The 12,128-nt window shown below is 43.1% G+C and overlaps 1 protein-coding gene across 1 annotated transcript in view; it reads left to right on the top strand.

Moving 5' to 3' along the window:
- The window catches only part of LOC103369869 (calcium-activated potassium channel subunit alpha-1-like), a gene marked incomplete at its 3' end in the record, with an annotated part of 65,290 nt that overhangs the window by 34,982 nt on the left and 18,180 nt on the right, over nt 1-12,128 (top strand). The window contains exon 3 of the mRNA XM_008298710.1: nt 8,117-8,178. Coding sequence (XP_008296932.1) covers nt 8,117-8,178 — 62 coding nt within the window. The remainder of the gene's footprint in view (nt 1-8,116; nt 8,179-12,128) is intronic.

The following is a 12,128-nucleotide window of genomic DNA, read 5'->3' as shown; positions in this document are numbered from 1 at the left end:
AATCACCTTTTTTTTCCAGGTATTTTTGACACTTGGGGGCTCCTGGAAAAAAGTCACATGTTGATTCTATTTTTTTTTTCATTTTTTTTATTTAAAAAAACACACTTTACAGGTTTTTCTTTTTTTTATTATTATTGTCAGTAAAGCTTCGTTAAATCACTCAGACAACACTCCTGATTTCCATCTTCATCTCGCCGTGGTGGTGTTGTTTCCATAGCGATGTGAGACTTTACATCGCAGTGAGAAACGAGCCCACGGTGACTCAAACTGTGTCGGAAGCAAGAAAGATGCTCAGAAACCACTCAGGGTTCAGAGGGTTAATAAGTGCAGCTTTAATCCCCACTAATGTTTTCACATGAAGCTTTTTTTTTAATGTCATTTTTGTCTGAACAAAGCCAGGAACACACAGCGTTTAGATGTGGGTGAAACAACGGGTTATTTTTAGTGGAAATCTTTAAAAACAAAAAGGGATGAACCGTGTGTAAACAGTAATGATGGTAATTATGAACACAAAACATAAATCTGTGGCGCTAGTCGCTCACTATTGATGCTGCCTCTGAATGTTTAGTGACACCAGATGCAGGAGAGCAGCTCTCCACCGATGCTGTGGTTCTTCAGCGCTCAGTCATGACGTCTGGTTCCAGCGGACTGTGGACTGTTTAAGAAACTCATGCTGCAGAGGTCATATTAAGATCACGCTTCAGGAGGGTGCCGGGCTTCAGGAGCTCGTCCAGCAGCCCATTAGTATGCATGTTGTGTGTTCGCCTGTCGCCACGAGCACACGGTGCACAGAGCCACGGAAAGTGAACCGGGCTCTGAAGTGAGCGGGACACAGCTGTCTCTTAAAGGCTCAGTCCGTCATTTCACTGCCTGAGCCTGTATTTGCATGTCTGATTGGAGCAGTGTGGTTCTGTTTATACCCGGGACCGAGGAGGCTTTTCTAACTTGGGTATTTGGTGCCAGTACATCACACATGGACGGACACGTCACTCAGACTGGATGTCATCGTTTAGTTCTGACTCTGATTATTTTTGTTGGTTGAGCTTTTTGAGTCGAAGCCATTTCTGGGCATTTTTGCCTCCTGTCACGTTTTCACTCCCTGTGGGCTCGTTTAAAGTCCTGGACCTGTACGGAACCAGCACAGCCGTGGCTGGACGTAGAGGGAAGTCAGAAAGTATAGTATAACACAGTTTAAATGCTATAAATCAGATTTTATTTAAAAAAGAAGAAGAAAAATTGAAAGTTGTAGTTCTTTGATTACTTCGTTTTAGAACCTCCATAGACTGATGGTCTGTTAAAGGAAAAAGACTTTTACTTCTTCCAGAGATGATTTTGTTTTCTTTCTCAATTCCTAGTTGTTTATTATTTATTTATTTATAGGATTATAAAGTGGAATAATAAAGTGAAAGGCGGAGACAGACACTTACCACCTGTTTTTCATTTACTTCTTTTCAAAACCCAACATGAATGAGATTTCTGTATCCAATTCATATTTTTTATTTTTTAAACTAAAATATTCTCCGTGTTTTGTTTTTGGTTGACTTCTAATTTTTTTTAAACTTGAAGCCGAGATGTCCAACATTTTTTCCTCAAACGTGTCAATCGATGGACAAACTCTGGATGTTTTCCGACTTAGATTTCTGATTCGTTTCCAGACTTTCCTGCTGTCTGCTCTGAGTGCGCACGGCCTGCAGTTCAGTTGTTTTATTTCTCTACAGAATCTGGTTGAAGCAAACTAATTATTTTTGGCATTTTTTATACTGAGACACGTAGAGTAAAGAGATTTTGATCAAATATTACAGTTTTAAGCGTTGGATAAGTTCTCCGACAGAACGGCAGCGTGCCTCTCCGTCCCATCGGCACACTTTGGGGGTTTTGAGAGTTAAAATTCTTGCCACAAGGTTGACGGACAAAAGGACCATTTAATGATTGTTTGCTTGGCAGACACTAATTCTGATTGACACTGATTGAAAACCAACATTAAAATCAGGATTATTATTTGTGACGTAACCACATGACCTCGCTTCATGTTTAAAAAACCTCAAATCATCAGAAGGTCTCGTGGAGGTCAGCGGTTATCGTCGACCGTCTTTAGCAGCCAACACTCTGTCGATATGAACGCAGCAACAGCTTTACCCTGAGACGGCCGAGCTAAAGTTGTCTCCCACGTCCCAGACGGAGGGTAGCATGTGCTGTCAGCCGTACAGGGCAGGAGCGACTCTGTAAATGTCTCCCGTGTTCATTCAGTGTCCGTGTTTGTCAAGGCTGCAGTCAATCACGTTCATGGCTGCTGCTGTAAACATGCTAATTTGCTGTTATCGCCCTGGGTGGAGGATAAAGTGTGCAGCAGGGGCAACGGGGGGATCCTGTAAATAAAGTCTAGTTAGTCAGGACAGTGACTGCAGCCTGTCTCACTATCCAAAGGTCGTAACACAGATATTTACAGCTGCTCTAAATTTACTGGAACCACACAAACATCAAAACTAAACACCAGAAATTCAGTCGTGAAGTTTATCAGCAGCCAATCGAAAAACCAGCCGGATAGAATTAATACCTGCATAAAGAAAATCTGTTGATTCAAACAGCAGAAGTTCAGACGTTGTTTTCTTTCCTTCTCTGTTGTGCACGTCTGTGTTTCTGTGTTATGCTCGAGGCAGCTTATGAGCCAAAGCAGCCTTTGGGTCGGACAGATGGGCCGGCTGGACTTCACCAGGGAAGTCCTCGGCTCATTTTGTTTTTGGAAAGCCGGAGAAGTCGCTGTGGGACGCTCACCCGTAAGAACCACACAAGGTCAGAGACTCCTGCTGCCGTGAACGTCTCAGTGAGAGCTGCATGAGCTGGGTGTGTTTGATTCGCTGAGGAAACTGGACCAGCTTGAATGAAAGTTGCTCAGAACATTGGTGCAGAGGCCAAAAAAAGTTTTCGAATTTCTGGGTTTGTTTCCTCGCTGTCGGTGTATAATGAGCTCCCACTCAGCCCACACACTCTGCATTGACGTCACTCAAGTATAAATCACTTTACAGAACCTTGTGCGTCTCAGACTCATGCAGTAAACAGGAACAGTCGGTTTGTCTGCAGGTGGAGGCTCGACAGATGCTTCCATAGGGGACGTGCTGTGTTTTTAAAGCATGTGGATTTTATTTTATTTTTTTTATTTTTGAAGTTTTCCATTGACCGCTGGGAACACACAGCGCTGCGTCTGTACCTCATAACGCTTCCACGGTTTATCTAAACAGAGACGGTCATTTGACAGCACACACAGGTCTCTGGCATCCCACCAATGAGAGCTCTGATCCCTCGGTGACCGCAGGCTTTAAAAGAATATGGAACAAACTGACCTCTGCTTCTTCTGAATCCTGTTTTAGACACTAAAGCATCTCCCAGAGCGACGCAGACTGCTGCTGTAGAATTAGTAGAACATGTTTCTATCTGTCCTGAATGTCACTGAGCCCTCCGTCATTCAGCTGCACCACAGAGACACAGTTATGTTGTCGCCTGTCGCATTTTTAACTCACTGTGGGCTCTTTTTTTTTTACTGCATTATAAAGTTCTGCTCCTCTCTGGAAACAGCACAACTATGACTAGAAGTAGAAAAACCTCAGAAATGTCTTCTATAGAGTGTAACCGAGTTATATCAGAATCAGAACCAGCTTTAATGGCCAAGTACGTACACAACATACAAGGAGTTTGGTTTCGGGTGTTGGTGTCGCCCTGGGAATTTGCAGGAATAATAGAAATAGGAAAATTTAAAAAATAAAATAAAATAACTACAGAAAGAAGAGAATAAGAATGCCATATAATGCCATAAATTATTGTTTTCCAGACTCATCTCACGTCTACCGTCCTGCAGTTCAGCCGAAACAATCCATACATTTTCACCACATGGCTGTTGGTCGTTCTGGTCGGACTGAACAGCACAGAACTTTTTATGTTTAATTGAATTTGGTTCCTACAAACTATTTATTTTTGCAGAATTTTTTAAAACGTCACCTTTACAATAAAACGACTTTAATGAAATATTTTAAGCTTCAATTTTACCTAAAGAGCAGTTTGAGGACTGTCTGAAGGATGATGTAATGTAATTGTTCTTGTTGTCTTTACAGTCATTTTGGCTATTGAATTAAAAAACAACATATCTGTGAAAACCCCTGGTGGGTAAAGGGTTCCTGGCGTTAACGCTCGTAGCTCACTGTTACATTTATTCACTCTCTACCACTGACTGCCTTTACTTTTATATCTTCTTTTACAAATTCTACACTGTCAGAGTCTATTGATGCCTCCAACATCTTTATCGTCACATTTTCTAAACGCATCCTTGGATCAGCATCTTTCAATTGTGTTATTTTCAAAAGACATAAAAAAAAAACCCTCCCCCCATAACTCCTGTTTGAAATGTCAGCTCTCTCCCTACAGTACGCGTGATTTCTTCTGCCGAGGTGCAGCTCCTGTGTGTTTAGCAGGTTATTCATGCTCGGTGATGGTGAGTCACTCCAGGAGGAGTGGAGGAGCATGAGTGGGTTCTTTGATGTTTGCAGGTCGACTTCAGAACGCTGGAGACCTGCTGCTGCACTCTGCAGGCTGCACATCACAGACGGAGCCGCTGCCGGTATTATAGTCTGACGTGAACAATCCCAACTGTTCTTTCTTAACATACGTGATTAAAACGGAGTTTCTGGAGTTGTTCAGACGGCCTTTGTTAACACTTTTCAGCACGTCACAGCTGGAGTTCTGTTCCTATCCAGCCAACCTTATTCTCCAGGAGTCTGTCATTAAGAGACTTTAGACTTAAAGGTGGAGTCGGCGGTTTTAATTCAACACAGTTTTAGTGAAATCCAGTGAATGTGGAGTTCACACACAGTCCTGCGTCTGGATCGATCCACACGACAGGACCTCATGCATGGGAGTGAGAGGGACGCTAAATGTGGCTCATGCTAGCTGTAAGTATTTGATATCGAGCTAGAAAACCTACAGAGTCACAGACCCCACCTTTATGTCAGACTCTTGTCAAAAATAAAGACCTGACACCAAACTTCCTCGAAACCTTGAAGACTGTGTTGAGGTCTGAAAGAAAAAGACTCGTCCCTTTAAAGATAAGACGAGATAAAACTTTATTGATCCAGGAGGAAATTCTCAAACAGGCAGAGCCTCGTGAAAAAACAACAAGAAATAAAATAAATAAGCTAAAATTAGACTGGAGTAGGAAAATAAAAACTCCCTCTTGCTCACATTTTAAACACACAGAGAGCTCCTCTGGTTGCAGCTGATTAAAGATAATAAATAAAGATAAGATGTTAACTGATTGCTTCAGAAGGACTTGAAACTAAATTAATGTTAAAGTTCTGACCTCAGCAGAGACAGCGTCGCCTCCCAGCTGTACAACTCAGAGATGTTTTAATGATGCAGATTAGAAGAACTTGTGAGAAACTGTTTTGACAGAAACACGTTTTGTTTCTCGTCTCCGATGACTCCAGGTGGTTCCAGACTTACGCTGGACCAACGCCAGATGATGCGATTTGAAACTTTCGCTAACAGACTTAATTAACTCCAACTTGTTTGAAATAACTTGAGACTTGACTTGGACTCGTGCTGACTGACCTGAAATCACTTGGGCTTGTCTTAAATGTCTTGAGAGCTGCTCTGACAGACCTGAGATTGACATGAAATAGCCTCAGATAACCCGAGACGACGTGAGACTCGACTTGGACCTGTTACAAACAATCAGAGACTCGACTTGTTTCAAAGGTCTTGTGCGTTGACTCGAAACAGATTTCTTCTTTTTTAAACATCCACTGAGTTTTTCTTCATTTCACATGTTTGACGTTTCCTTTTGTTGCAGACTGACTTCTCTCTTATCTTGGACTTGACATTAAGGGACGAGCGTGTTGGCAAAAATAAATGCAAATTGGACTGAGTATGTTCTTGGCAGCCGCCGCCGTCGTCATGCGGCTCCTCTTTGTGAGTCTGAGCTCACTGTGCCCCCTTGTGGGCGGAGCCTGTCGTCAGCAAATGGCAGCGTGTGGCTGAAGATACAGATGTGATCCATCATCATCCGCTGACTGAGATGAATGATGACCGCTGGCTGGCACCGTCTGCTGTCACCTCATTGACAGGCCCAGCCATGACTCCTCGTTACGGCCCGTTTGCTGGATGCCGCTCCGCCGGTGGCATCGGCTTTTCTAGCTTTGCCACCAACATTGTTTCCGGTTTCTAAACCGGGACGGTCAGAGGCATAAAGAGATTTCCTGGCTTTCAAAGAGGGAGGGTCGATTAAAAATGCATGCGGGTGCTTTTTGTCATTACGGAGCCATCAGTGGCTGCAGGTCGACAATACAATTTCACATCATGGAAATGAATTAGGCTGGCCTCATTCATTATGCATGCCCGTTGGTTTCTTGTTCAGGATGGCCATTGTGTCATTTCTAAATAGATGAAAGCCAGGTAGGGCCGCAGATAACCCGCTAGTGTATTTCGGGATGTAAAACATTTGTTCTGCTGTCTGGCAGAAGCCTCTCGGTTCTTATCTGAGCCTCTGCGGGTCGAGCCCTCGTCTACATTAGCAGTGGCTTTAAAAGGGGAAATTAGGACACTGGTTTCACAGCAGCGTTAACGAGCTGCGGTGCTTTTTGACTTAGAAATATCAATCGATGCTGCTGTACAATCAGCATTAATGGATCCAGAACGTGGGTGTTTTCTAACCCAAAGAGCAGAAAACTGGTTCTGTAAGTGTGCACGGCCAAATGTGGAAAACTCATGAACGGGCTTCTGGTTGCTTCTGATGCTGCTGGGTTAAAAAATAAAAGGTATGATAGGTAACAGACTCTGTCCTCCATGTCTAATGATCATCCACCTTCTCCTCCTGGTAGTCATCCTGACAGCAGCCCCTTTATTGTGGCTTTTCTATGTGCAGATGAGACAAAGCAGCTTCTCCTTTGAACGTCTCGGCTGATTCCAGGTTTAATTGTTTGTATTTACAGTTTAGTCTTAATCTGACATTGATTAAGTTTCACCTGAGCTCTCCCTAAGCTGCTCCTGCTCTGCTCCTCCTGAACTTCTCATGGTTTTTTCTTAACCTGATGCCTCCCAGTCTGCCCAGTCTGCACCCAGGCGTCCGTCTATCCAGCAGCATCTCCCTCCTCTGCAGAGCGACAGAGTTAAAGCAATGCCCTGGTGTTTTTTTATTTCATTATGCTGCTCGACTGCGACCACCGAGGCTCCGGGCTCAGCTGCATCCTTCCCTTGTTTGTGTCTGTGGAAGCTGAAGCCACGTTCTGTCACCTCGCCCACTCTTCCTCCGCCGCCGGTTTGCATGATGCGCCGAGCTCCTGTGTGTTTATTTACACTGTCAGATATACAGCAGCCGATGAGTGTGTTCGTGACACTGCCGTTCAAACCTGCGACTCTTTCTTTTGGTTTATATAACACAATTACAACGGGCTTGACGAGATGTATCAAGGTCCGCCGATGCTCGTTAATAGCTGCTTGCCACAAACCTTGAAAAACACTCGTTAGTTTGCTGCGTTTGCTCCTTTGTTCACGTTGTGCTGATTGTCTAACAGATTATAGAGTTATTGTCGCTGCTGATCTGTTTGTCGGGTGTTCGTTTAATCAGTTCGTCTGTAAAGTGTGAGAAAAATGTTTTCTGGATGTTAAATCCCTAAATGTCTTGTTTGACTCTTAGTCTGAAGATATTCAGTTTGGAGAGAAAAAAAGTCAGATTCAGAAGCTACAAGAGAATTTTTTATCTGATAAAAACTGAATGTCAGAGATGCTTCTCAGACTTTTAAATGCAGGTTATTTTATTTGATCTGTTGTGTGAAACGTTACTTAATTTTGCACCATGAAGAATATTTCTGTAATCAAAAGTAGCCTCGCCAAACGGAGAGAAGTTCGTTTAATATATTCTCTTAAGCTCCTGCTCAAAGCATTTTAAGTGTAAGAATAAATTTGTGTTGCCTGAAAAATAGGTCGACAGTCTGGTGTCCTGCTTTTCCAATTCCCCAAAGCATCCAAAGATTAAACATCTACTGTCTGGTTCTGAACCGTTTCTGTGTGTTAAAGTTTGTTCTGGATGATTTAGTGCTCCACATGATGTTTGTTTTTTTCTTCTTTTTTCCAGGTGGTGCTCGTGTTCGCGCTCAGCATCGGAGCCCTCGTCATTTACTTCATAGATTCGTCTGAGTAAGTATTCGATCGTCACACTTCATGAGATCAGATCTACTCTTCAGATGTAGCTAGAAGACCAACCAGAGCAGGTCTGAAGATGGATGAAGCTGAGAAAGTTAACAGAACAATCAAGATGTCTTCCCTCTAAGTCCATTCAGCTTTTCCTGCCATCTGAGCCGTTTGGCACCAGAGCAGCTTTTTAAACCATTTAAACCATTTAAACCATTTGAACCATTTCTCAGAGCCAGAAGGTTATTAGATTCTCAACATCTGACCTGAAGGTGTACAATATGGAGAATTTAACCAAATCGAAGCCTAAAATTTTGCCAAAATTAAACCTTTTGCACCAACGAGATGCTGAAAAAACCAAAGACGTCCTCTTATTAGTGCCACAGTGACGCATTAATGACACCGCTGTTAGCAGCAGTCATGTGACGACGATTCTGGGATGTTTCTGCTGAACTGCAGGCTGTGTCCAAGCAGAACCATCATAGATCTAAGTATTAAAAATACAAACAAAAAATCTACAGAATGTACATTTTTTTTCGGTATTGGTTTCACCTGTGGTTGATTTTTTCATTTCTAATAAAATAAATACTAAATAAAATTCAACTCAAAGCATTCTAAGTCAGTTCAGCAGCACAGGAGACATGTTGGAGTTCTCTCTACTTCTTGTGCTGCTTCCATGGAGCTGCAGGAGTTTAAACTGCAGTGAAAAACGATCCTACAGCGAGTAAGATGTGACAAAATAAAAAAAACTGATGGGAACCAGAGGGTTAAATGTTGGCTCTGTGGCAATGAAATAAAACTAAAAATGTACGACTCACGTTTTATCGTCCTGGAGTCACTAAAATGCTGCTGATATGGTTCCAGTTATGGGAAAGCCATAAAGGGTTTAGTACCAACACATATATCCTCACACATGTGTAATGTGTGTGGTGCTGGCCTTATGTGGATGCGTGTTTGCTGTTCTTGATCCGACCCCCTTCCAGGTAAGCTGGTCTGGGTTTCCCAGCAGCTTCTGTGCCTTCAGATGAAATTTGCTTCATCTCGCTAATGAAAGGATCGCTCTTTAAAAGAGGCAGGAAAGTCCAGAGTTCAAAACAATCGCCACCGATCATCAGGACGGAGGAAACGGAAGAGCCTTTCAGCTGCATGTGCGACAGCAGCTCTGGTGCTGTTTGGACAGGAAGCGCCATTAAGAAGTAGAGCAAAATACAGCAGGATGAAAGCCTTTATGACGCCCAGAGGGAGTCCCCGCCGGGAACAGCGTTAAGGCAGAGGAGAGAGAATGGGCTGTAAACCTGAGTAATCAGGCCCACGGTCCTGGAGGCAGGCGTTCAGGTTATTTGTTATTTCATAGGACCGCGTCCAGCCGAGGGCGAGGCCTGCTCTGATGTGGTTTGCGAGCATGATCTCATTTCATTATCTGGACAAGCTCAGGTAGAGTTACAGCCGCACCGATGCCATCTGTGGCTTTGTGTTCTCAGAAGTCGCCTGTAGCGTCGCCCGGTAGCTTTTCATCTGATGGAGGACGACCTCCGCCCTCTCGCTTTAACCTCTTCACACGTAAGGAGGGCTGTTGTTCAACACACAACAGGAACAACGCTGCAGCACCTGTAGAAGCATGTACGCTGTATTCATATTCATGCCACGAGGCTTTTTGTCGTCTCCAGCCTTATCTGGGTCTTTCTATTATTCACACAGTGTTTTTTCACCACCTGTCAGCCCAACAGGCCCGGTACTTAGAGCCAAAGAGCAGCCGGTTAGCTGCGCTCTTGCTCGCTCCTAAGTGGCAGCAGACTGTAACAGATACAGCCCTTCCTGTAATTAGTCCTGTGGGGCTGCCGAGGCTGTTATATGACGGACAGGCTGACCTGACCGGAAGAGAGAGGCATCGACACAGCAGACCCACTTAGACTCAAAGAGGAGCTCCAACCGAGAGCAGATGAAGAAGCCGGTTAGGTCTGCGATGGAGTTTTACTTTAAGTCTTTAGCTGTGTCTTACTTTGTCACCTGTGAGTCAGGATGACACGGACTGCTGTTTCATAAGTGCTGAAACACTGAACAGCTGTGTTGTGATGTTGTGTGTGGTCTTTTTAAGCAGATATTTCTTATCATTAACTTTTATTTCACAGTTCTTTGGACACTCAGACACTTACCAGATAGCTGGCTGCCTCATATTTGTCTTTAACCTGCTGTAAGAGGCTGTTTGTTGGTTAAACAGTCTTTAAACTTGGTCGCCCAAATGGACAACTTTCGGGCAGAATAGTGATGATGCACGACGACACTGGGATCATCATTGTATGGGCTTAAAATTAAATATTGAATAGTGACAATCAAAAACTGATTTGTTTGAAAATTAAACACCTATGACAGGTTTTACATGTATGTTGGAGCAGGTGTCTTATTTTGCAGAGTGCACCTGCCAGTGGGTCACCACAATAAAAGTAGATATAATAATTAGTGATGCACGATATTAGTGTTTCTGGCCGATACCTATACTAAGATTTCTGATATCGCTGATAACCGATATCACTGATGTCGATATTTAATTTTTGTTCACACCGAAAAATGAGTGTCATTAAGCACTGTGAGAAACTATTTAAAAGAAATTAGACCACATAGTCTTCTTTATCACATAACACATATTTAAACATATTTTAAAATATTTAACGTGAAAGTCATTTCAGTATAAAACATCTGCAGCAATAGCTGATGTTAGCCAATCATTGGCTTTTCACATCGGACCGATACCGATATATCGAAAAAACACTAACATCGGCTGATACCGATGTGGTCACCGATATATAGATAGATTTAGATTTAGATAAAACTTTATTGGTCCCTTTGGTTGTGTACCTCAGTACCCTACACCGACAAACACAGGAGCACACATCAGTTAAGAAAGAAAGTAGAAAGAAAGCAGATATATTGTGCATCCCCAATAATACTATATTGAAACTTGATGCTATTTCTAATTACGTGGGGGAGAAAAACATGTATATATATCAGTATCAGTGTCAGCAATCAACCAAAATAGGTTGGAAAATATCAACATGTTGGCAACAATCCGATATCGTGCATCCCTGTTCATTCTGACTTGGTTTGTGTTGGTGTTTGTTGACGTGGCGGCTAAATGCTCCTCCATGTTCACTCTACTGGTTGTGAACTGTGTGTGTGTGTGACGGTGATGACAGCCAGCAAAGCAGTAAAGCTCCGTAAAGCTGAGGGGAGCTGCACATTTCAGGTGATAAGTCTTTGTGGATTCATCACCAGTAGCGAGTCCTTTCTCAGTGTTTTCATATCCTCACAGTGGCGGCGTTGTCACTTCGAGGTAAAGCAGTGTCTTCAACTTCCAGCGTATTATCACAGACAGTAAAATGACTCTGCTCCCTCTGTAGTTAAGCCTCTGAAGATGATTCTGGACTTTAATCCTCTAAACTTCTCCTGACCTCCCCAAATCAGTCTATAAAACCCATACCAGACCACTCTGCACATCTTCTTCTGTAGGATCTTGATCACATGTAGATGTGTTGTAGGAGGACAGGCAGGACCTCCCTGTGCCTCTCAGGCCTGGATCACACTAAGGCTCCGAGCTCTCTTCTTATTTTCCTCTTCATCCATAAATCTAGATATGAGTCCCCACTGAAGGACGGTATAAGGTCTACGGTACCATAGAACCCTCAGAACCGATGCTAGCGTTGAGTAATGAGTTATTGAGTAATATTGGGTCATTTGAAAGGGGACGTTCCATGTTGGCGAGCAGAGAGCATTGTGGGAGTTCAACCACTGGAGTGTCTTCATGACTAAGTCCTCTGTGATGCTAAATGACTTCTGTGCCTGTTAAGTAAATTATTCAGCTTTACAACATACACGTGACAGGAAACATAAACTGGGTTTAGATTCTGACCAATTCAGATCATGAACATCACCAAAAACAAAAACTAAAGAAACTAGACTTT

Source organism: Stegastes partitus, unplaced genomic scaffold (assembly GCF_000690725.1).
Source record: "Stegastes partitus isolate 25-593 unplaced genomic scaffold, Stegastes_partitus-1.0.2 Scaffold1342, whole genome shotgun sequence".
Taxonomy (NCBI): Eukaryota; Metazoa; Chordata; class Actinopteri; family Pomacentridae; genus Stegastes; species Stegastes partitus.
The sequence above is the reverse complement of the archived record's forward strand: the minus strand, read 5'-3'. Positions and strand labels throughout refer to the sequence as shown.